The sequence below is a fragment of the Ictidomys tridecemlineatus genome, chromosome 3 (genome assembly GCF_052094955.1).
Source record: "Ictidomys tridecemlineatus isolate mIctTri1 chromosome 3, mIctTri1.hap1, whole genome shotgun sequence".
Classification (NCBI taxonomy): Eukaryota; Metazoa; Chordata; class Mammalia; order Rodentia; family Sciuridae; genus Ictidomys; species Ictidomys tridecemlineatus.
Window position 1 is genome coordinate 134,025,391 of NC_135479.1, and position 24,705 is coordinate 134,050,095.

The 24,705-nt window shown below is 37.8% G+C and overlaps 1 protein-coding gene across 5 annotated transcripts in view; it reads left to right on the forward strand.

Annotated features, from left to right (window-relative positions):
- Positions 1-24,705, forward strand: part of Tprg1 (tumor protein p63 regulated 1) — a 170,959-nt gene that overhangs the window by 47,075 nt on the left and 99,179 nt on the right. For all 5 annotated transcript variants that reach the window (XM_078043849.1, XM_078043850.1, XM_078043851.1 and 2 more), the window contains one exon: positions 16,276-16,505. In XM_078043849.1, coding sequence (XP_077899975.1) covers positions 16,284-16,505 — 222 coding nt within the window. In that variant the 5' untranslated portion in view covers positions 16,276-16,283. The remainder of the gene's footprint in view (positions 1-16,275; positions 16,506-24,705) is intronic.

Consider the following 24,705-nt stretch of genomic DNA (forward strand, 5'->3'; position numbering starts at 1 on the left):
CAGCCAATGAAACCAGACAGGTTGTTCTTACCTTGCAGTGTTTCTTGCTTGTTGAATTAAAAAATCAACAAGCCTCCCGCCCCCCCCAAAAAAATCTAGTAATTTGGTTTTATTGATTTCCTCTTCCTGTTGCAGTTAAAGATATAAATTTCTACAAACATATAACCAAGGACTAGAAAATGTGACTTTTCGTGAGTTAAAGAAAATGCAGATATATTTCAGCCCTTTTAGTCTTGTTATTTTCACTTGTAAATGACCTTTTAGTTCCTCAAGTTGGTTTGAAATAGAGGCTCTATCCTGGCCCATGTAAAGTCCTAGGCTAACAGAGTTGGAGGGAAACTGATGTCCAAGTAGTTCAATATATTCCCAGTACACAGGGAAATAACAATAACAACAAAAACAACAACAACAACAAAACTAGGAAAAATGATGATCAGAGAAGAGACATGGCTTAACTTTGAACCAAGAATTCCCGACTCTTGCTACTTCAGGCTTTTCCCATCTTTATTAAATTTCATGTACTCTGCTCCCAATTGTTTACAGGTTCTTCTCACATAAACTCAGTTGATTATTATACTACTCCTAGCCTTCCTTTCCCTGCTTAACTTTAACACTATGCTTTGAATCCATACTGTATTTTAGGAACATTGCTAGGTCTTTAGATCTATTAGCCCACCTGATTCTTGCAGTATTCTGCAAGGTATATATTGGGTCTATTTCAAATTTGAGAAAACTAAATCTAAGGAGTTTTAATTGCTGTCTAACCCCAGGAAGCTGTAAGCTGTACAACCTAGATTCATACCCAGGTCTGATCCCAAAGCTTTTTCAGTTATGCTAGTCTATTTCCTGATAAAGATATTGATTGCATGAAATGAATCAATTTATATCTTACTGCTCTGTCCATTATCTTGTGAAAGGGTTGGCTTAATTAATTTTCCTGACACTTGTGTCTTTGAGTTGTAGGTGAGTGAACTTAATACATCACCAACACAGTGTGTTTAAATCAGAAGAAAAGGCATCTTTCAAGCTCCAGTGGAGGAAGCTGAATTGTATAGTTTAGCCTCTTGTACTAAGCAGCTCATGGAGGGGCCACAGTAGGAAACAGACAAAAACTGAAGTTTTGCAAAAGGCAAGGAAATAAAAACAAACGATGAAAGAAAGAACTATGTTCAAAACTATATAAATAATGTCATCTCTACTACAGTGAGGATGCATTTCAGAGAGAAATCCTGAAGTCAGAAGACTCACTAAAGTATTAGAAGGCATGAAGGACGTTTAGTGATACGTGTTGGGACATTGGCCAGACATCTTACTCTGACTTCTTAGAGACAGGTGGGCTATGATATGACTTCTAACTCTTTAGCACAATAAAGGAGGAAAGAAGCAGGTATTGCCTGTTAATCTCTTTTATCCCAGTGGTTTTTGATCCTGACTTCTGTTGAGGCTTAAGTTCGAAGAAAGGTCTCTGTGAAATCTCTCCCTTCAATGATCCTCCTTTACGACCTTTTCTCCTAGGCCTCTGTTTAAAATAAAATCACCCCTATCTCCTCTTTCTCTTTCACATCACTTGCTGGATATGACTTTTTCTATGAAGACAAGAACTTCTGCCAAATCGTGATGTCTAGTCCTTCTGTGACTAAAAGACTTCATTCTCTGAGGATGTGTTCATTGGAAGTTCATTGGACTTACCTAAGACAAACATTCCCCCTCCCTTTTCCCTCATGCATTTACATAACAGGTTTGTAACTTCTTGGCCTCCCTAGCTGTTTCATAACTTGTTGTGAGAAAAGTCTTGCCCAAGAGACACCATATTTCTCCATTTCTCCAAACTTCTTTGATTTTATTTCCTGAATGTAGCTTTTACATATCAGTGGGCAGAAGAAATCCACTGCCTGATAATCCTTTAGCTAAGACATCCATCCATGCATAAGAAATTGTCTGTCTGTGGGTATTAATTTTAGTCTTCTCCTGACTTGGAGTTTTGGAGATTTTCTGATAGCCAAATTTTGATGTATTTTCTGTATGAAACAGAATTCTTTTCCCTTAATGTCAGGGGCTGGAAAGGATGTCTGCAATAAAAATGTGGGTGCTTAAAAAATAACCTTTCATTTTTTTTCAAATACTTTTACTAACTTTTACTAGAATAATCTTTTTGCTCTTTTAATATTCTGTAGAATATTTTCTTTGTAGAAAATTAGAAAAATAATAATTAAGGGACAAATAATTTCTTATCTCACTACTCAGAGAAAACCAGTATTAACATTTTGATGTGTGTCCTCCTAAACTTTCTTTTACATACATCTGTATTTTATTTTGTAAAATTTAGAGCCATACTATGTGCTGTGTCCTATTTTATTTCTGGGTTTAAAAATATTTTCCACAGATTTTGTTCTACTACATTTGTATATATTAGTTACTATGACTATATAATATTTGACTTAAACTACAGCTTGTTTTAAATTTTCTGATATTATACATTAATTATAAATAAGACATTATTGCTACTTTTACAAACCATAATACTGTGGACCAGTCCATTTTTGGTTATACCTACGTAAAAAGAGAAGGCTAGGGAGTGGTCAACCTTATTCAGTCACTTGATGTCTCCATTCACAAACAGGCCTTGTTACGTGAGCACAGATGTTTTGTTGCTGTTCTCCTGTGCTCTAGAGAAAGCAATTAACAGAGTGCACTTGAGTCTGGTATCACCTTCTCTCTAGGACCCTGGACTAGGAGGAGCATTGCCTTTTGGAAAGACTTGGCACAACCCTGGTATAAACACGCTGCCTCTCCTTCCTATCATCACCTCACCAGCTTGCTAGTAGTTTTAACCTCATCAGGATAGTAATTCGCCTTCCATAAATGCAGGGGAAGCCTCACTTTACCCTTGGCATTTTTCAGGGACTGCCAGGAGCCTCTGCTCAGAGGTTATTTTGTTGCCTCCTACTTCTATGGTAATGCAAAGGGTTCTTCAAAACATGCAAGATCAAGACATTTTATTCCTTACCAAGTGCTTTCACATTTTCCATTTGACCTTCACAAAAATCATGTAAAGAGGGTCAGCACCAATGTGTACATTTTCATGGATAAAGGAGAGGTTATCATAGGGTAATGAATGATGGTGGAATGTGATGATCATTATTATCCAAAGTACAGGTATGAAGACACAAATTGGTGCGAATATATCATGTATACAAGCAGAGATATGAAAAATTGTGCTCTATATATGTAATAAGAATTGTAATGCATTCTTCTGTCATATATAAATAAAAATGAAAAAAAAGAGAGTTTATTACAAGCATATACATGTGATACATGAAGATGGCAGTACTGACCATTCTGTGTAAGGAGTACTTCCATTGATCTTTCCATGGTTTCTACTCCTACATCCCTCTTAGTCACTTTGTGATCAAAATCATATATTTACAAAAGAACTGATCAAAATCATATATTTACAAAAGAACTGATCAAATCCAAGTGTCTTCTCTCCCCAGTAAGCAGCCTAGAGATAGACACTCACAGAAGTAAGGGCCTGTGAATATCTTGAGCATACATTCTTTTCATAAACACATATTGGTTGTACAAACTGGCCAGTTTCACTGTAACATTTCCATCCATGTGTGTATTGTGTTTGGATTGTGTCCACTCTCAGGCAGGTGTTGTAATTTTCTCAGGACACTCATTCTATGTGTATGCTAACTATTGTGGCTTATTGCTTTAACAGTAGTTGTGGCAGGACACAAAAACCATACATCTTTCCTTACTTCCTAATATTCTGGCCATATTTATGCATATATGTGCATATATAATTATATTATATGCATTGTGTTTTGTTGTTTTTACTTTTTCGTGAAACAATGGAATGAAAAAGGCCATTTTTGAAAGTCATTGTTGTGTAACTGTGCTTCTTACTATCTTCAGCAAACAAATATAAAGCTATTTTTTAGGTATTACTTTTTAGTATTCTGAACTGTCCACCTTTTAAAATTCATCATAGAATGAATCTAAATGCCACTCTTAGAGCAGAACTACCGTCCTCCTCCATCTTTGTGTTCTGCACATCATTATTTTACCAAGAGCTGTGTATGTTGCTTTGGCTCTCCTGCTTTTTTCTCTCTGGGTGGAGCTCTTTGGATCCATTTAAATCTTTCTGGCATCTTGTAGAACAGGCTGGCTTCCAAGTGTTAACCTCCTCCCCCAAGTGGTGTGGAAATGGGTCAAAGTAGCCTCAGAATGATATTATTTTAACACATTCTTGCAGCTAATTATTTCGTCTGATTTGCTGTCTTGTTGAGCATTCAGTGTTTCAGAAGCTTAATGTATGGTTCACTATTACAACCCAAATTATCCCTCAGTTATAATGTCAAACAAAATGAGAAGTTAGCAGTATCTATTTTTAAGAACCTAGGCTCACTCCCTTTTCTGGTTTCTTTCTACCCTTTTAATGCCTTCTTCTGAACTTTGCCCATTGATTCCAAGGTAAGCCTCCTTTCTCTTTCCTCCATTCCTAGATGTGCTCTGAGAAAAGGCTCTGAGATTCATATTTACCCCTTAGGGTTGTTTTAGGTGATGTGACTGTTTGCTTGGTGCTTCTGTCTCTGGAGTATATGCCTTGTATAACATCCTCTGTGGACAGGTGCACTGTGCTGAGCTGTACAAAAGGTTATGCATTCACAAATGAGGGTGTGGTTTCTTCCCATGCTCAGTTTTTCTGTACTCATTCAGCCCAATCTCAGGCAGTAAATGGAGAACTAGTTGATAGAAGATCATTGTTCCAGAGAGCATAGTACAGTCATATTTCTAAACTTCCATTCATGCTAAGCTTCTGGGAACTGGTATATTTTGAGCTGGGTCTAGGTGAAAGAACTTCAAATTTATCTTTTTTCTCTTTTTTTGAGATAGGGTCTCACTAAGTTGCCCAGGTTAGCCTCCAAGTCAGGGTGACCCTCTCACATAAGCCTCTGGAATTACAGGTACCTACCACTTCACCTGGCTGTCCCTTTGTATTTTCTATCATGGATGCTCCACAGAGTGAAGATATTTATTGTAGACTTGTTTGTTCCACTAACACATAATGAATGCATTCTGTATGCTCTAGCTGATGCTAAGGATACCACAGTATATGGAATCCTGTTGCTATCATCTAAGACCTCATGGCCTAGTGGGAGAGTGAGAAAGTTCAGACAAGCTAACCTTCATGTGTAATGCAGTATAAGAACTCTGCAAGGTAGGCATAATCTATAAGGTTATATAGTGGAGAGTACTTGACTGATGAGATGAGATTAATGGAGGAAGCCTCTAGCTGCTGTCTAAGCTGAGATGAGAAGAGCAGAGGGAGCTATGGGGTAAAGGAAATGAGAAGGTTCTTGTGTACCTACTAATAGAAGAGTATGTCTGAAGCTAAGAGTATGAGTGCTGAGGCAGGGCAGGAGAGATAGGAGAAAGAAAGGGAGGGGAGACACTTGGTGAGACATAAGCCTGTGCTGGTAGGTAGAGGTGCAGATCATGAACTGACCCTGCCTAGGAACTCAGGTTTTATTCAGAGTACAGTAAAGACCATTGGGCGTTAAGATAGCACAATCGGTTTGTATTTTGGGAAGGCTTACTTTCTGCTGTGTGCTATATAAATCAGAGTGAGTAAAATTGTTGGGATGCCGGTTAGAATGCCTTTATAATAATCCTCAAGAGATGAAGTAGAGGCTGTGGGCAATAGAAATGGAGCAAAGTAGAGAGTTTAGTAGTTATTGAGGAATTCAAAGGTAATGATCTAACAGGTTGGTTAGGATTGAAAAAGAAGAGAGCATCAGAGAATTTTCTGGTCTTTGGAGGTGTACAGCTGTGGTCTCCCTCACTGAGATTGGAATAAAGAGGAAAAAGTTTATAGAGGCTATAAGAAATCTTAAAGATAAGTTCATTTTTGAATATGATTAATTGGAAGTTCCTGTTGGTCAACCAAAGTGATATGACTAAACTGAGTTTTGTAGAGATGATTTGTAGTTTGGAAGAGAGAGCTGACTGGAGACACAAGTGCAGGAGTCAGAGATTTAGAGATTGTAGTTAAACAAGGAGAATGAAGGAGATGAGAGCATCAGTAGTGTGCTCTGAAAAACATTGGCATATGAGCAGTAGGTTGCCATGATGGAAGCTATAAGCCATGAACACAGAGGTAGAAAGAAAACAACTGGGAACTGGCAGTCCCAAGGAACAGAAGGATATGAGAATTTCAGGGTCGATACAACCATCAGCAGCATTGAGGGGGACAAAGAAAGAAGACATAGCATGGAGGGTAGCCACTAGTTTCAGTCACAAGAACTTTGTTGAGAAAGGTCTTCTGAGGCTGAGAAGCAGATTGCTTTTGACTACAGTGTGAATGAAAACCATGGATTTAAACAGAGTGGGGATGAATGATTTTTTTGAGAAACTAGGTCATGAGATGCTAGAGGTCCATTCACCCTTCTTTAGTGTTCGAAGCTCAGATGGAACAAATATGGTTTTTCTTTAGGGCAAGCCTTTTTACGCTTGGAAGGGAGTCATCAGTGTCCTGTACATTTTCTGTCTTCTCAATTGAATTTCTGTAGCACCTCTATTATTCCTCATGTAATAATGTTAGTGGTCCCTCATATCTGTGTGGCCACCTCCTTAGAAAAAAAGGAAGGTCGTCTTACAGGTTATGGGTCAAAATCTTCTCATGCAAATGGAAGAGGGGGAATTAAAAAAGTATCTGCTGAAGTTAATGAAGCATGTTTTCATTCATTTACTTAAGTATTATCTGTATATATGCCAGGTGCTCTAATAGAATAAGTGATGGTTTGACTCAGTTTTGAGTGGTGCCTTCAAGACAACTGCTCAGAGCCTGACTTTATGGTCACAGGAGAGAGCTAACCTTAGACTCATGGAAAAAAGGAGTCCTCATGGAGAACAAACTAGTTTCTCTCGCTCTGAAGGCCAGCTAAACCTTCCTAGGAATTTGTGGCAGTCAGAACAGGAGAGAGGATCCTAAAGGCTTAGTGCTTCCTTTAATTTGCTTTGTGACCTAAGGTAAGTCACTTCCCTGATCCCTTCTTAGGAACTGGTTTCTTATTTGTAAAGGGATGATGTTGATTGAGGTGACATCTAAAATGCCTAGCAGCGCTCTTGGGTTCTACCATGTAAAATTGTGCAAGTATTCACTTTGCAAAAAACAATACTGGGCTAGAGTTGTACCTTAATGGTGGAGTGCTGGGTTTGATTTTCAGCACCCCAAATAAATAAACAAACAAACAAATAAATGTCTACGAACAACTAAAAATATATTTTAAAAAACAGCAACAACAATTCTGTCAATGTGCAATGACTGTGGTATCTATCCCTTGACCTGTGTGGTGGTTGCATGCTTATCTCATGAGGATTCAGTGATCTGCTCATTTATCATTATTTGAGTACATGGCATACTTGACTAAAATGTTCATTAATAAAATAATATTTTATTATTAAAATAATTAAGACTGTAGTTTTATTGGGGGAATGCTGTGTCATTAGCATTTGGATTAATATTTTTCCTTTAATTTTATTAAATGTGAGAAGTGACAGTTGGCTTAACAGGAAAATCAGGTTCTGGAGCAAATTCCTTAAAGCTCCCAACCAGGAGCATCTTGTTGTGGAATGTTTTTCCTGTTCCTGCGTGACACAGAATTAATGCTAAAAGATAGTAATCCTAGTTAGGCAATGATCCATTCACCCTCTGAGATGTCCTAATAGCAGGGAAAGAATCTTGGTCTAATTTCTAAGCATTGTCATCATCTAGATTTGGAATCCGTAGATACAAAATCAGGGGTCTTATTGACTTTGGAAAGAGAAGAAAAGAATTGCTGCAGGTCTCATGGTTGGCCTTGGCAGGTTTGGCCAAGGTTGGCCTTGGTTGGCTTTCATTTTTTTCTGGGCTCCTTTTTGCAATTGTATATGGAGAAAATTTGAGACTTCACAGGTACTCTAAAGTATATCAACAAGACAAGTGTTTAATCCTGGTTAGGTCCTTGCATATTGCTTTTATGTTTTATTCTTTCCGTCTCTTTTGTGTGTGTATGGGAGACAGAATCTGGTGATTTAGTCATTATTCTCCTCCCAGAAAGGCTACTGCTTTACAAATGGTCAGACCAATTGCAAAGTGGGACAATTTTGTTGCCTAATATAAGTCACTCCACCCTATGTTGGTTTATAGGGTGGCTTTTTTCTACCTTATCAGACATATCTTCTGATGAATCACCTCTAATTCAATAATCCTTGTGCAGTTTTGTGTTAATGGCAACCTCCAGAATTTATCACTGTGGGATATGAAAGGGAGAATCTGAGAAAAATGGGTTATAAGAGTGAGACAGATATTTTAAATAACAAACACACAAATTAGAAAGAATGTATTACTCTGGAGAGAGACAAGTGAAAAATAGATGATGTAATGTTGGAGTATACACAAATATGACTCACCTCTCCATGACCTCTCCAAATCTGCAATGAAGTGCTTAACCCCCTGAAATTATGAAGGCAAGCATCTTCTGTGTATGTGTGTGTGTGTGTGTGTGTGTGTGTGTGTGTGTTGCTGGTATCAAACTCAGGGCTTCGTGCAGGATAGGCAAGTGCTCTACCACTGAGCTATCTGTGACCCCTGCCTGCAAGTATATTCCTTACCCCACTGAGCCAGATCCTGCCTTTGGGTTTTACTGTGGGTGAACTATCCCAACAGGCAGAGAGGAGTAACAGCAGAGAAAAGGGAATATGGAGGAGGTATTAGGAGGATTTCAGGTTCATGTCCTACCAGAGTATGGTATTTTTCACCAAGTGTAACCAGCTCTTCAGGGAGTAGGGTTTGGATGTGGGAAGCGGACATATTGGTTACACAAACCATATTATCTGCCATCCTGGAACACACCTTCCTCTCCTTCTCACACCTTTGCCTGGAATGTGTGTCCACCCATCGTCTAAGACGCTGTCAGTTCCGAGGTGCCTTTCTCACACCTCTCAACCCCCTGTCTCCTCCCACCACTGTTACTCCCATCTTCTGTTTTCACTGTTTTCCTATCATAGTTGTACCAGGAAAGGCTGGAAAAATGCTTATGTTCTCTCGCCCCCACTAGATTATGGCCTTCTACAGATTAGTGTCTCTGGCTTGAGTTTCTTTGTGTGTCTGCATCAGAGGAAGTGCATATAGAAGATGCTCCCGGGTGCTTTCACACAGGACTTTGTTTGTCAGTCCATAGACATTTACAGCACCACTGTGCCCTTCAGATCTCAGACACAGCAGAAAAACAGGCAGGACATCTATTTGAGAAGCTTATACTTGGTGCCCACTCTGAACGTTGCCCACGCTAAATGCTGGGCTATGAAAATGGTGTGGCATAGTTTCTGCAGTTGCTGGAAGTGAAGATAGAACAGGAGTGAAGACAGGAGAGGAAATGGTGAAAACAAGCAATGTGATCAATATCACAGGAGCCAGGAGCTCAGATGTTGTCAAAATCCATAAAGGGTGGAAGGTAGAAGTGTTCGTGGAAATGTGTAGGAACATTCATCTCAGGGATCAATATTATCTTTATTAATTCTTTTCCTCTCACTTTTTTTTTTTTTAAGGAAACCACTCTAAAAGTTAACCTAGTGTGAGGATCTCAGCAGACTTCTAAATTCTTTCCTTCCCCAAAGCAAGGCTCATTATCTAGGCTTTTGTCTGTCTCTGGCCTTGGCTGGTTACACATTCTACTCATCACTCTCAGTGTCTGTAGCAGCTCTGATGATGTGGATTTCCAACTGAGTTAGGAGATATTCAGAGGGCAACACCCCACAATCTCCACAATGGGGATCCAAATTCATGATGATCATCATGATCCCCTTCCTCTGACCCCACAATATTTGAATGTCAAGAAAATTGCTCTGTTGAAGTCGCATCATGAAGATGAGACAGGAAGACCAATTCTGAGCAACCCTTGTGGGCTTGTAATATTTGGAGTAAATCTTGAGGAGTCATTTGTTGAGCCAAAAGAAAATTTAGGGATAATTTAGTACAACAGCTTTCAAACTTGACTACCCCCCGCCAAACCCATATGAAAGCAGCAGAAATTATGTAACAGATAAAAATAGGATTCGCTTTGACCAAAATGGGTTTGGTGACTGGAAAGTCCACCTATTCACTCCTCAGGTTGTCCTCAGGCGCAGTTTTCAGAAGCAAAATTTGAAAATCCATCAAGTCTGGCCCCACAAGCCTGTAGTACAGAGAGGAGAATCAAGGAAGCAACCTGTCCAGGGTCACCCTCAGTGAGGGACTCCTGGTTCTCAGCCTGGCCCTGTATGCTCTCCTCTTCCCCGCTGCTGCTGAATTTGAGCGCTGGCGGCAGAGCAGAGGGCCCTGCCTGACCCAAGAGGAGCTGGAAGGGAAGAGCCTCCCTCCACTTAGCTTCCCCTCAGGACACAGAGCATCCCTGCTGGCATATTATCACTAATACACAAGATGTGAAATTGGGAAGACTTGTTTGCCAATTTCCTTATCTCAGCTGGCACAGAAGTGGGCTTGCTGGAGAGTTACAAGGTGTTAGAGTATTGTTTATCCACCACACATGCCTTGGCTGTTCTCACAGAGACTCAGGAAAGGCTGCACTCCTAAATTCACATATTTTACCTTTATAAAATGTCAAAATTAAAAGTAGTTTCTTATTCTGGGGATATGCCTTAAGAACGGTTAACTGCTTCATGTCTGTAGAGATGTCATCATTCAAAAATACAGTTGATATCTTTGAAAGCAACCCAGGTCACAAGAATTAACTTCCATCCCTCCACTACACAGTCCACCTGCAGAAGGGGAATAATTCTTGTTAATAAACCATAGAATTTTCTAAGTTTCTAGTCTTTCCACAAATATACCTGTGGGTACAAGGTTTTCAGCCCAATGATGTCTGTAATTTCATTCTTTTTTTTTTTTAACTTATTTTTAGGGAGCTCAGGAGAGAGACATACCCCTTTGGGGCTTCAGTTTTCTTATTTGTAAAGGGCAGATGTGATGGTCCAAATGTCTGTGTACTTCCAATATTATGTTGAAACTCAATCCCCCAAGCAACAGTGTTAGGAAGTAAGACCTTTGAGCCCTGTCTTTGAGTTCATGGGTCGTGATCTTGCCTTATAACAGGGCTGGAGGGAATTAGATAGGCTCTTTTGTCCTTTCCAGGGAAATACTAGGAAGGCCAAATTGGCAAGGATCCAAGAAGGATTCCTGAAAACTAGATGTCAGGTAGTGCTGAGGAAATGGAGACTGGCAAACCGCAGAGCCATTATATAGTTCACTGAGTTTTACCAGCATCTCTGTTTAATGTCAATCTTGTTTTCTTAAACCTAAACTATGATACTTTCTGTTATATCCAAACCATTCCTTCTGGAATTCCAGGGAGAGGGAGGGAGGAAAAATTCCCCAACCTCATTTACTTTGCCTCTGACTCAAGTCCTGGCTAGTGAGTGTGGCTGGCTACTCCTTTCAATCTAATTAGTTGTTCTCAGAACTTTTTATTCATCTACTTCCCTGGGAAGCAAGTATTTACTGGGGGACAAGTATGCTGGATCTGTCTTTGATTTTAAAAGAGAAAAAAAGAATCATCTGATGATGGTGTAGCTTGTCTACAGGACAGAAATCTTTCAGGATATAGTGGAAAAACAGCTTTGGGGGAGATTGGAAAGCTGCAGATGAGAGGGGTGGGGAGGGTTCTCCTTCGGAAGATCTGAGATGGAGATCCAGAATGGGAAATTAAGTGGGAAATCTGAGGAGTGGTGTAGATTCGAGTCAGGGCCTCATTATTGTCTCTATAGGCCTTTTGCCTTCTTGAGCCTTTTCCTTGTAATAATATCAACATTAAAAATTGTGTTTTTGTGGCTTTAGTCTAATATTTTGTATTTGTTCTCTCTTAGTCAAAATGTATTAGGTTTGTAGTACCTTACAAATTTTACTTTTTTTTTAATGTGAGAAAAGAAATATTTTTTTTTGATCCTAAAAGTTATTTTTTTCCTTTCTGATTTTAAAATAAGGTCAAACATTTGGTGGACTCCCAAAACCTTTGTGAGCCCCAGGCTCTGGGCTTCCTGGGCCTAATTGATGTGCCATCTTGGCTCTGGGGAAAGAGAAAGGCTTCATCTTGCCACATGGGTTTGGGGGCTAGTGATTCGGAAGAAGCTGCAAAGGGGCCCTGCTCCCTGACTGGCCTCAGACCTGCCAAAGTGCCTCTGGTTTGCCAAGGCATGCATTTGATGGTCACGCCTCTGCTGTTCTTCTAAAGTTGCAACTAGACAAATAGGAAAGAACAGTGAACTAGAGTCCTGAAAACTAGCAGTCAGCTTTCATTGTTTGATTCTAAGGTGCTGTGTGACCTTGGGTAAGTCCTTTGTCTCAATGGGTCTGTTCCAATATTTGAGAAGTGAAGGAGTTATACTAGACAAGAATGCTTTCTGTATAATTTATGCCCTACATGCTCCTGAAATGCTATTAGAAAAAGTCACAGTGAGATAAATGAAGTCATATATAAAAGAAGATGATTATACTTAGACCAGAACCTGGAAATAAGCTATTTACTAAAATACTACATTAAACTTAGCTCTGAATTTTCTGGCATCTGAAAAATACTGAGTTTTTTTTGTCTGATTGAAATGAAGGTGGATTTTCTTTCGGGATTTATTTGGCCGTTATTTATACTTTTTTTTTAAATTATGAAATTGGCACTATTGTTGTTTAATTTCTTTTTTTAAAGAAAAATTCACTCACAGTTCCATAACCTCAATAAATCTAAATATTTCCCTTCTAGACTTTATTCCTATGATCATTACCAGATAACATTTTATTTTTTGGTTTTTACTTTTTTTTAACTCAAGAAGATATGGTCTTTATTGTCATGCTGGTGCAGATTTGATGCCTGTTATCCTTTTAATGTATACACAATATCAGTTGGATATATTAAGCCAGCCCTGATCATTAGGCAGTTCGTTGATTTCCAATTTTTTATCACCATCCAGAATGAGCTATTAATATTGTAGTATTTAATTTCTTTAGGATACTTTATACTACACAAATTTCCAGGAATACAAAGGTTCAGTAAAAAAGTATGAACCTCATTTGTGTTTTCTAAACTGTGACCTTTTAATTTTCCATGAGGTTGTGCTGTTTTTGCTCTGGGGCACTAAATGCTAAGATAAATGTATAGGGAATCTCATGAAGCAATGTCTTTTTCAATTTGAAATGGCTCTCCATGGGTTTGTTGCAAAAGCAGAGGAATATTTGATGTGAGCTAGATTTGTAACTGGTATCAATATGCTTTTAGTATTTCAGTTCATATAGTCTATTTGTGCAGGGAGAGAGGACAGCTTATTGAACTGGGAATAAACAAATTGTCTGGAGAGAGGGCTGAGGAATGGAGAGGGATGATTAGAGGCTCAGCCCTGCTCTCCCATCAGGAAAGTTGTTGAAGAATTTTATTCCTTGTCCATCCAAGACTTCCCCCTGATTGTTGTAGAGCTGGAATCCTTCTGGATTGGGTGGCTGTGCTTAACTTTCCCACTATTTATGGCTGTAAGAATGTAAATGGAGCTAAGTGTTTCCTTCTTTCCTGGATCTCAAACAGCTTGGTCTCAGAGTGCTGAGCTTCCCGGAGTGTTTCCAGAGAAGACAGCCTGAGGGAGAGGAAGTGGTGCTAATTAAATCCGCCCTCTGTTTTCCAGGCACAGGAGCCTTTCACAGATGTCTGTTGTTAGGCGTGTGTTCACAGAGTGCGCAAATACAGAAGCAGGCTTTCCTTCCCGAGTGACACAAACCTTCTTCCTTCACAGGTTATAGGGAACTTTAGAAAGGCATTTCCTTCCAACACCCACTGTAGCGGAGGTGGAGGTGGCAGACCTGCATAAACAGGGTGCTCAGCTGCCCGCAAGGCCAAGGTGCCTCACCAGCCCCGCCTCTCTCACCCTCATCCACACTCCCACTATATTTCCCTGCTTCTCCATCCCTTGTATTCTTATAGGCCAATCTCTTCCTTTTACACATCTAACTTTTAAAAATTACCTGAAACTAAGGAAGGCCCTCCCGTTAGGGGACAGCATGACATCGTGATGGACAAGTTGGGCTCACAGTGTGGTTGGAAGTCCAGGTGCTGCCACAGCTCTCCAAGTGTGCTTTGGGTAGGACCCCTCTACCCTGTGTCCTCAGAAACACAAGGATAGAGTAGAAAACTCTTCCAGGGTTGCTGGGAGGATCAGAAGAAATAGAATAAATTGCAAACTGCAGAAGACTTTCCCCTTGTGGGTTCCCCTAACTGACTGTGTTCTATTACACTCAACCACATAAGGTGACTGTCTACGGCCGCATTTGTCTGAGGCAGTCCTATTTGTTTCTATCATCCAGGCATAACTGCTAACAGTTCCCTTAAAAAAAATATATATAAATATATATATATATATATATATGTGTGTGTGTGTGTGTGTGTGTGTGTGTGTGTGTAATTTTAATTTTAAAATATAGTTTAATGTATTTTATATTGTCTAGATGGACACAATACCTTTGTTTTCTTTCTTTATTTTTTGATGTGGTGCTGAGGATTGAACTCAGGGCTTCACATGAACTAGGTAAGCGCTCTACCACTGAGCCATTACCCCAACACAACAGTATCCTTTCAATGCCAAAGTATCCAGGTTTAGGTAATAAACTGGATGATCACGCTATTTTGACTTCTGTTGAATGCTGTAGTTAGGCCCAAGTTCAAGAGAGGAAACTTTTTGGGGGATGGGCTTTTTCTTACTTTTGGGTGTTTCATGGGAATTAAGGAAATTGAATTAAAACTACCTTTGATTAAGAACAGGGAGGCAGCACTGAGAAAGTGATACATTCCCAGTTACATGGGGGAAATGAGACACAAAACCTTCCATGTAGAGTTGGTATCAGGGATGACTGTCCTCCTGCCTCAGCTTGAAAATGCAGCTTCAGATACACATTTCATGAGGCTTACGTGTGCCTTCTATTTTGGTTTGTTTTATATTTACAAAATAGAAATAAGTTTATTATTTTTATTTTAAATGATGTATGATCACTACTAATATCCAGAGACATAAAAATGAAAAGCACCTCTAACACTTTCATCTGGAGATAACTATTTTTAATATTCTGTTTTACTTTTTTTCCCAGATGTTTTCAGCCACATCATGCAGGTATATACATATACAAGACCATTTATAATATTTCTTTCTTTCTAAATGATTTTAATAGGCTGAATAACATTACCCATATAACTTATTTTTTCCCATAATTTGGACATCTTTACATGATACCAATATATACTCATTTTTTAATTATTGTATTGTATTTGATCATATGGCATAACATTTTATTTGGTCAATTCTGTATTGATTGATACTCAAGTCTCACTATAAATTTTTGGTATTATACATAATATTATATGTTTAATTTTGCTACTATATGCCATATTTTTCTATTAGACATAATGTGATGAACAAATAAATGCATTTGTGTGTGTGTGTGTGTGTGTGTGTGTGTGTGTGTGTGTGTGTGTATGTCTTTGGGCAGTTGTCTAGATTATTCCCTTAGAATACATTTTTAGTATTGGAATAAAATTCGCAAATTTAAAAAACTTTACTCAATTTTAAGTAATCTTTTGCCCTCTTACTACTCACAAAACAGATAAATTGCTAAATTTTAAATAATCTTACAATCTGGTGAGTTTTCAAGCAACAATCCTGTGAAATCTTGAAGAGAAATTGGTAATTATTTCATACTACTCTTCCTTAAGATCAACTTCTGATCTCCTTGTATTAAAGAAGAGAAAGTGGATAATGATGTTCATCACATTGTAATGCAAACAAACAAACAAAAACAAAGTACATGTATAAAGGCATAAATTGGCCTTTATACTTTATATATAAAGATATGAAAAATTGTGCTGTATATGTGTAATAAGAATTGTAATCATTCCACTTCATATATTTAAAAAAATTAAAATAAAATAAATTTTTTAAAAGAAGAGAAAATGGAAGACTTGCAGTTTCCTTTTTTTCTGTGCAGAAGCCCTCTGCTTCTGTGCTGTGCTAAAAGGTCCTGTGGGATCATGGATTGTAGTTAGAAGTGTGGGTTATTGAGCTTACCCACTAGTGCCCCTGTTTATTTAACCTTTGGGGTGTTGACAGTTTCCAGAATGTCTTTTTTCCATCATAGCCTGTTTTGCTGTAGCTAGGACGCAGATGATTTATTTTTCTAACCAGAGGACTTCTCTTCCCTGGTTTTAGGCTGAAGAATGTCAACAATTGGGAGTTTTGAAGGATTCCAGCCAGTGTCTCTGAAGCAAGAGGGAGATGACCAGCCCTCTGAAACTGATCACCTGTCCATGGAGGAGGGAGATCAAGATAAGACCCCTGTGCGGAGGGAAATCTCAAGACAGTCAAGTGTAACTAAATCAACACTTTGCCCCAATCCTTATCACCAGCCTTATATCTCACGGAAGTACTTCGTTACAAGGGTAAAAGCTTTTAAATACTATGTAAAATTGTTTTAAAAAAAAATCTTAATGCCCTTCTGTGTGCCACAAGTCTTGCCACGTGGTTGCACTGTTTTTTATTCTCATGTAATAATAGCAATGATCATGATGGAGATATCTTTATTACCATTGTACAGATCAAGACCTAAACTTCAGAAAAGTTAAATGTCTGTTCTTGACATCCAGATAGTATCAAGGAGAAACAGTTGCTCTAGGATTTGGATCTTTGGTTCCTTAGTCTTGTGTTCATGCTAAATTTGGCTTCAGAAAACTAATGTTTTATGCAGAGTGAATCTATAATATAGCAGCTAGAATGTAAAGCTGGGAAACTGGTGTTTGTTTGGAAAAAGACATAGATTGTGAAATGGAAAAGGGTTTCTGGGAATAGGCTGAATCTCCAGGATTGAGGCTGGGTACTGTTGTTCTGTTGTAGGGGTATGCACTTTAAAATATCAAGTAGCTGCAGTCTGGAGCTGAGCTGTCTCACCTGTGAAGTGCAGTACAGCTGGGGAGTAAATGGGTGAGAATGAGGCTCTTTTAACTGGATGTAAAAAGGTGTCTTAAATATATTGCATCTGGATCAGGTACTTCCTGGGTTTCTAATACCTTCCCTCTTGAGCTTTTTTTTTTTTTAATCTTCTTTCTCAGTTCTTCAATGTTCTTGTCAATAAAGGTAGTGGTTACCTATTATCAATTAGGGGTAAAATTAGGGAATTGCACTGTGACCTCAGAGGTGTAATTTTCGTGTGCAAGGAATATTTGATGGTTGAAAACAATGTTTTTCAACTTAATATCATAAATATTTGGGGCCAAGAATTTGCGACTATTTACAAAGATTTCACTAATGAATTCTGATTTAGTATCCTTACAAATATATTTTTAAGATAAACTTTTAACTAAAGAAACTGAATGTGTGTGAGTTTGTGTGTATGTGTGTGTGTGTGTGTCTGGTTGTGTGTGCTTAAACATTATGTAGACTCTTATGTGCAAGGTGCTTTGGTAGGTTCTATATTATGTGTGTGTTTATGTGTTTTTGCATATGTCAAACATATGGTTTGCTTTCCAAAATATGTGAACTTTATTGAATCTACTAAGTTAGGTTGTGAGATAGAGCTGCAAAGGAAATCAAAGCATCCTCTAGAGGTTTATAATCTTTGATATTGATGAAATTGGGGTTTGATGAAAAGGAGCAACACAGTGATATAGAGTAAGGTATTTATCACTGGGAGCCAAGGCAATCGTGAAACCCGACTAAAACTCCATGTAGAGATGTTGTCTTTGCATCTGGTGATGGGCCTATTTTGGTATAGGTCAACCAGTAAGCAGTTGTAAAGAGGGAATAGAGAATAGTGAAGAGGGAAAAAATACATGGAAAAACTGAAATTTCTCAGGATGAAGTAAACCTTTGTCTATCTGCCACCATCTAGCTTTGATGATATGCATCTTATGTATGTATGTATTTATTTATAACCCAGGGCATGCCAGGAAAGTACTCTACTACTGAGCCACATCCCCAGCACTGGGATTCATTTTTAGTAGCTGGCAACTATTACCACTGCACTGCTCACTTAGCCAACCCAGGGTTAGGAGAATCTCAGGGAGGAAATCAGACTAATATGGATATACTGGTACAGGTTCCACTCCTTATCATCAAGGGGACCAGGTAGTAGTTGTCTTGAACATGAGCTGCCCCAGTGTATAAATGACCTATACTGATTTTCAGCAAGGAAAAGGACAGAAATTTCATTTTTGCCTTTTGAATCTTGCACAGATGTCTCTTTCAGCCAACTCCACTTTGAAAATAAAGCAAACCCAATTCTAGAAAATGTAGTTCCAGCTTAGATAAATTGACACAGTCCAAAGCCACTACATATGTTATTGTATATTTCCATAATGCTTTTATTATTGTGTGTGACTTATATAATAAATTCACATCCTTTATCTGTTTGGTTCCCTGCAGTGAAACTGTGTGGTAGGCAGGGGAGGGCTTACCATATTTTTCTTAAAAGTGAACATATTGAAATTTCAGAGGAGTGAATTAACCTCTGAAAGCCACACACTATTAATGGAAAATCTGCAGCTAGATTCTGAATCTGCCTACCCAGTCAAATACACTGCTCTTCTCATCATGCACAATTGAATTTATGGCCCTTGTATAAGAGTTTTCAGTGAATCAGTCTAATCAGCGTGAAGAACATCTTCATCGGGTGTGTAGAAAACAACCCTAAGTTCTCAAAAGCTTATTCTCATTTTATTGGGGAGTCTATTGTGTATCTGAGAACTCTTTATTGTCCATGAGGGCAAAATTCCCAGGGCACTCAACATTTGCTCTCCTTCAGACTAAAAGGCATGAGTTCTTTCTAGCCTGTGAGCATAACCAATGTGTGTTAGCACATGTTGAGGATAATGAAAGGACAACTGTTGATTCAACTGAAATTTATAATGACAGGCTTTTTAAAAAAATAAATAAAGGATTAACTCAGTTTTACTAGCTTATAAACAACAGATCTCCTGATGTGGTGGTAGTTGAGAAAATGGAAAGGTGTGTGTGTGTGTGTGTGTGTGTGTGTGTGTGTGTGTATGAATTTCTTCATCTGAAAAGTGTGGATAAAAACCCCAGTCTTATGTCAGGTTTAAATACGCTAATTTTGTAAAAGTTCTCAGAGTATATGACACATTTATCAACATTTCATAAATTATTTCAAAATTGTTATTATGGATACCTTTTCCTCTGTTAACATTCACATTTCTATATGTGGTTATAAGAATGGCATTTAGATGCCCAGGATGTCACAGGAATTCCAGGATGAGATAGAAATGGAGATGTTAGGGCCTATAGGAGTAAATAAAAGCCAGTTTATTTTCTGAAGAGATAATTAAATAAAACCAAGACTCATAAAGTTTCAAATCTATGAACCTCTTCAGAAAGTATCACTCCTTAGAGCTGAAGTGAAATCTGAGATGCTGTCGTACAGGGCTTCTTAATCGCTACTGTGCAAACAAATTAGATTCTGCACTTCTACAAACCTTCTGGCAACACTGAAGCTTTTTGTCCACAGATCACACTTTGTACCCCAAGGAGCTTGTCAATCCATTCATTTGCAGAGGGAAATAAAGGCCAGAAAGGGGGAGCTGCTGACTGAATGTCATATTATTAGTGAGCTTTGACTTGCCCATGAGGCCAGAAAGAGCAAAGCTGGGGCTAGAACCAGTTTCCAGGTGCCATTTCATAGTTCTGGGGCCAGTGCTTCAATGAAAAACAAAAACATTTATTACAGATCAAGAATTTGAGGGATAGATGTTGCAAATTCAGAAGAGCAGTGAGTGAATGAAAAGATTTCTTGGTCAGCATTTTATTTTACTAAAAGACTTAAAAATCATTGCACATAAAATGGTTTATCAATACAAAATTAGGAAATATGGATAAACAAAATAGAAGTCACCATAATCCCACTACTGAAAACTAACCAAACAGTATTGACTATTCACTTACACCTTTGGGTATATATCTTTTTAAACTTCTTACATATATAATTTTTATGTAAAGTGAGATTGCATGCTCAATATTATTTTCTATGTCAATAATATCCTTCTGTATCATGTGTGTGTGTGTGTGTGTGTGTGTGTGTGTGTGTGTGTGTGTGTGTGAATGAGAATTAAACCCAGGGCTTTGTATATGCTAAGCATGTACTCTACCACTGAGTTACACCTCCAGCCTTGTAACATTATTTTTAACAGTTCTATAATATCCCCCTGTGGGGATATACTGAAATTTATTTAACATTTGTTGGATATTTAGGTTATTTTTATGTGTATAATTTAAACTAGGAAGGAAAGCCATTTCTTGGCTTTCTGTGGCAGGATAAACTAACTCAGGTACCAGATAGACCTGTCAGTGCTATAATAAAAAGAATCAACTAAATGAATTTCAAGTTGGCTTTGTAAAAGGATGACTGAAATGAAAATTCAGATTAATTCTTGGCCAACAAGAGGTAATGTTAACATCTTAATTTCAGATATTAAATACAGAACTGAGTATCAGACCATGAAAGAAATTAGTCTGGTCCTTAAAACCTCATTGTTCTTTACTAATCAGTCAAAGGAGGTTATTTCCTTCTATCAGGCTTTCATACTATTATTTCCCCAATTGATACCCCTCTGACTTAGTTTAGGAGAATTCTGTTCAGTGGTAGAAGGTCTTAGAGAATGTCTAAAATGCCCCATAAAGCACACAAAGGAGGTGTAACTTGTCCAACCAAGGTCAGGCAGCAACCTAGAGACCATGAAGTAGGTCCAGATTTCAGGACTCTTGACACTTTCCAACACATTGCACTACCTCTGACCTAGAAGATTGAATTAGAGGTCACAGAAGTGAAGGTCTAAACCCCTTGTCATCTATACGCTTGATAACTTTTTCTTCCAGTTTGAGCTCATCTGCTATTATTGCTTAGACATATCTAAATACAGCCTAGTGCCTTCTCTGAACAAAAGTATCCCTCAAGGCTAATAACTTGAGGTACATTATGGTAATCATCTTAGTTGTGGAGACTGTATTCAAAAGCAACTTCTTATGAAAGAAATAATACTTAATCCACATGGGGAAAGATATTTTTAAACTCCCTGTAGGACTCTATATTTGCAGATACCTTATCAGAAAGTTGAAAGCGATTTGGGATGGGGAATTATCTCTAAATTTGTACTTGAGAATGTAAATTACATACAAACTAATGGGACTAAAACTATTTGATCTTTTAATATTTAATTAATGGTTCCCCATGGCCTTTTTATAGCCTGTGTTCTATTGTGAGCAACGAGACTTTAATAAGCAGGTTCAGGACTTCCCATTGTGTAAAGAGATGTCATTGCTTCCATGACACTAATTTGGCTTTCATAGTCTCTCTCTTTCCCTCTTCATTTGCTATAGGGTTCCCTGTGTCTTGCTCTCACATGGGGATAAATACATCTATTAATTTTATTGTTATTGCCTGTGTGAACTTCTTTTTGGTCTAGAAAATAGATATCTCACTGAGCAAGAGGATTCTCAACTCCCTGCTGTATACTGATATTCCTTGAAGATTGCAAAAAAAGATGATTTTTCTTTTTGAGGGCAGACCCTTAATAGCAATGTGACAAAATAGATTGTCTTCATTTTCAGGGAAAGACATATTTACTTTGCCTTTATAAATCACATCTGATTTAGAGCTGATTTTATTACCATATGTTATCCTTGCAAAGTGATTTCTATCTTACCATGATGGCGCTCACAGGAGAAACGTGAGTGCCTGAGTCTCTAGGAACATTCTTTCCTATACCATCCTTTCCCCTTACTGTCCAACTGAGGAGCTCCTTACATGGAAAAGAGTATGGGTATGGATATAGTTTTTGTGACTAGTGACCCTTGGCTAGCATAGTTTAAGGAAATGCAGGAAAACACACATTTTGGGGGGATTCCCTGAGTAATTTGCCTTGACGAAAACTATTCAGGGACAGACTGTAAGAGATGGTATTACTCATTATGCTTCTAATTTAAGTCTCAGAGCTAACTGTTGGATGGTATTATCCATTTGCTCCCCAAATTCTGGTATGATTATTTCCCTTCTATTTTATATTAGCAATAATGGGAAAGATGATAGATAGAACATTTGTTAGTCAGTGTTTGTCACTATTTTCATATGTGATGTTTCATGACATCTCCCAATATGTTATTATCTTATCCATGTAACATGTATGGATGTACAGAATATTGAGGTGACTTATCACACATCCCAAGAAAGGCTGAAATTTAAATACCGACATTCCAGGAAAAATTCAAAATGTTTGAACATTTTATTATTTCACTCAATATTTTTCACACTAGATGATAAATCTTAATTTATTATAGTGATCAACAATAATAAAATAAAGGAGAATGAAATTCTTTATGGAGGTCCCTTTCTATGTTTTATAAGGGCTTGATCATTATTCTCACTGAAGGTAAGAATAGCACACAGAGAGTTGGAGGGAGCTCCAGAGGCTACCAACCAGTTTGGTAAAGAAAAAACTTCATTTTTAGTATTGAACTTTTGAAAAGGTGTGCAGTAAAACATCACCTTTGTCCATTTCCATCAATTCTTCCCTCTATAGGAATCCACTCTTAATAGTTCTTATAGACCCTGCTAGAGCTTCTTCAGGCCAGTGCAAGTAAGTGGGAATACTAGTTCTTATTTCCACTTCTTTTTACACAGAAAGTGGCCTATTTTATTCTCTCTTCTGATAACTTTTGCCTTTCATTTGATAACATATTTGGAAATCTTTCCATATTAACACAAATTCCTTCATTATATTTATTCCTTTGTCATGTTACTTGTATAAATTTACATCAAAATATATCTCACTAGTACCCCATTCATAGGTACTTATGGTTTTCCCCCCAAAATGCTGCTACCCCAAAACAAGACTGCAAAGAATACACACTTGTCATTTGCACATATGCAGAAATTTCTGAATTTCAGAAGTGGAATATCTGGATTAAAGGTTAGATCATTTTTTATTATTTATTTATTCTAATTTGTTATATACAATGGCATATATCATTTAATATCATATATCATTTAATATCATACAGATAGAGCTCAAATTTTCAAGTCACTGATTATACACAAAGTATTTTCACACCATTTGTGTTTTCATACATGTACTTAGGGTAATGATATCTAACTAATTCCACCATCATTCCTACCTCCTTGACCCCTCCCTTTCCCTCCCTTCCATTTGCGCTATCTAAAGTTCCTCCATTCTTCCCATGCTCCCCCTTCATTACCATTATGAGTCAGCATCCTCATATCAAAGAAAACATTCAGCCTTTGGTTTTGGGGATTGACTTATTACTTCACTTAGCATTATATTCTCCAACTCCATTTATTACCTGCAAATGCCATGATTTTATTCTCTTTCAATGCTGAGTAATGTCCCATTGTGTACATATACCAAAGTTTCCCTATCCATTCATCTACTGAAGGGCATCTAGGTTGGTTCCACAATTTAGCTATTGTGAATTGTGCTACTATAAACATTGATATGGCTGTGTCCCTGTAGTATGCTGTTTTAAAGTCCTTTGGATATAGACCAAGGAGTTAGATAGCTGGGTTAAATTGTGGTTCCATTCCAAGTTTTCCAAGAAATCTCCATGCTGCTTTCCAGACTGGCTGCACCAATTTGCAGTCCCACCAACAATGTATGAGTGTGCCTTTTTCTCCACATCCTCGCCAACACTTATTGTTGTTTGTATTCTTGATAGCTGCCATTCTTACTGTGAGATGAAATCTTAAAGTAGTTTTGATTTTCATTTCTCTAATTGCTAGAGATGTTGAACAATTCTTAGCAAGAAGAGTGAAGCTAGTGACATTACTACTCCTGACCTTAAACTATACTACAGAGCAATAGTAACAAAGACAGTATGGTATAGGCACCAAAACAGACCTATAGACCAATGGTACAGAATAAAGAACACAGAGACTAACCCACGTAACTACAGTTATCTTATTTTAGACAAAGATGCCAAAAACATACATTGGAGAAAAGATTCAACAAATGATGTTGGGAAAACTGGAAATCCACTTGTAACAAAATGAAATTAAACCTCTATCTCTTGCCATGCACAAAACTCACCTCAAAATGGATCAAGGACCTAGGAAAAAACCAGAGAACTTGCATCTAATGAAAGAAAAAGTAGACCCAAATCTTCATCATGTTAGATTAGGCCCCAATTTCCTTAATAAGACTCCTATAGTGCAAGAATTAAAATCAAGAATCAATAAATGGGATGGATTCAAACTGAAAAGCTTCTTCTCAGCAAAAAACAAAAAATAAAAAACAATCAGTGAGATGAATAGAGTGCCTACATTTTGGGAGCAAATCTTTACCAAAAGCACATCAGATAGATCACTAATCTCAAGGATATTTAAATCACTCAAAAACCTTAACACCAAAACAAACAAACAAACAAACAAAAACCAAAAAACAAAAACCAAACAAATAACCCAATCAACAAATGGGCCAAGGAACTGATCAGACACTTCTCAGAAGAGGATATACAATCAATTAACAAACATATGAAAAAATGTTCAATATCACTAGCAATTAGAGAAATGCAAATCATTTTTCTTTTTCATTGATTTTGCCAATTACTTTACATAGGGAAGAT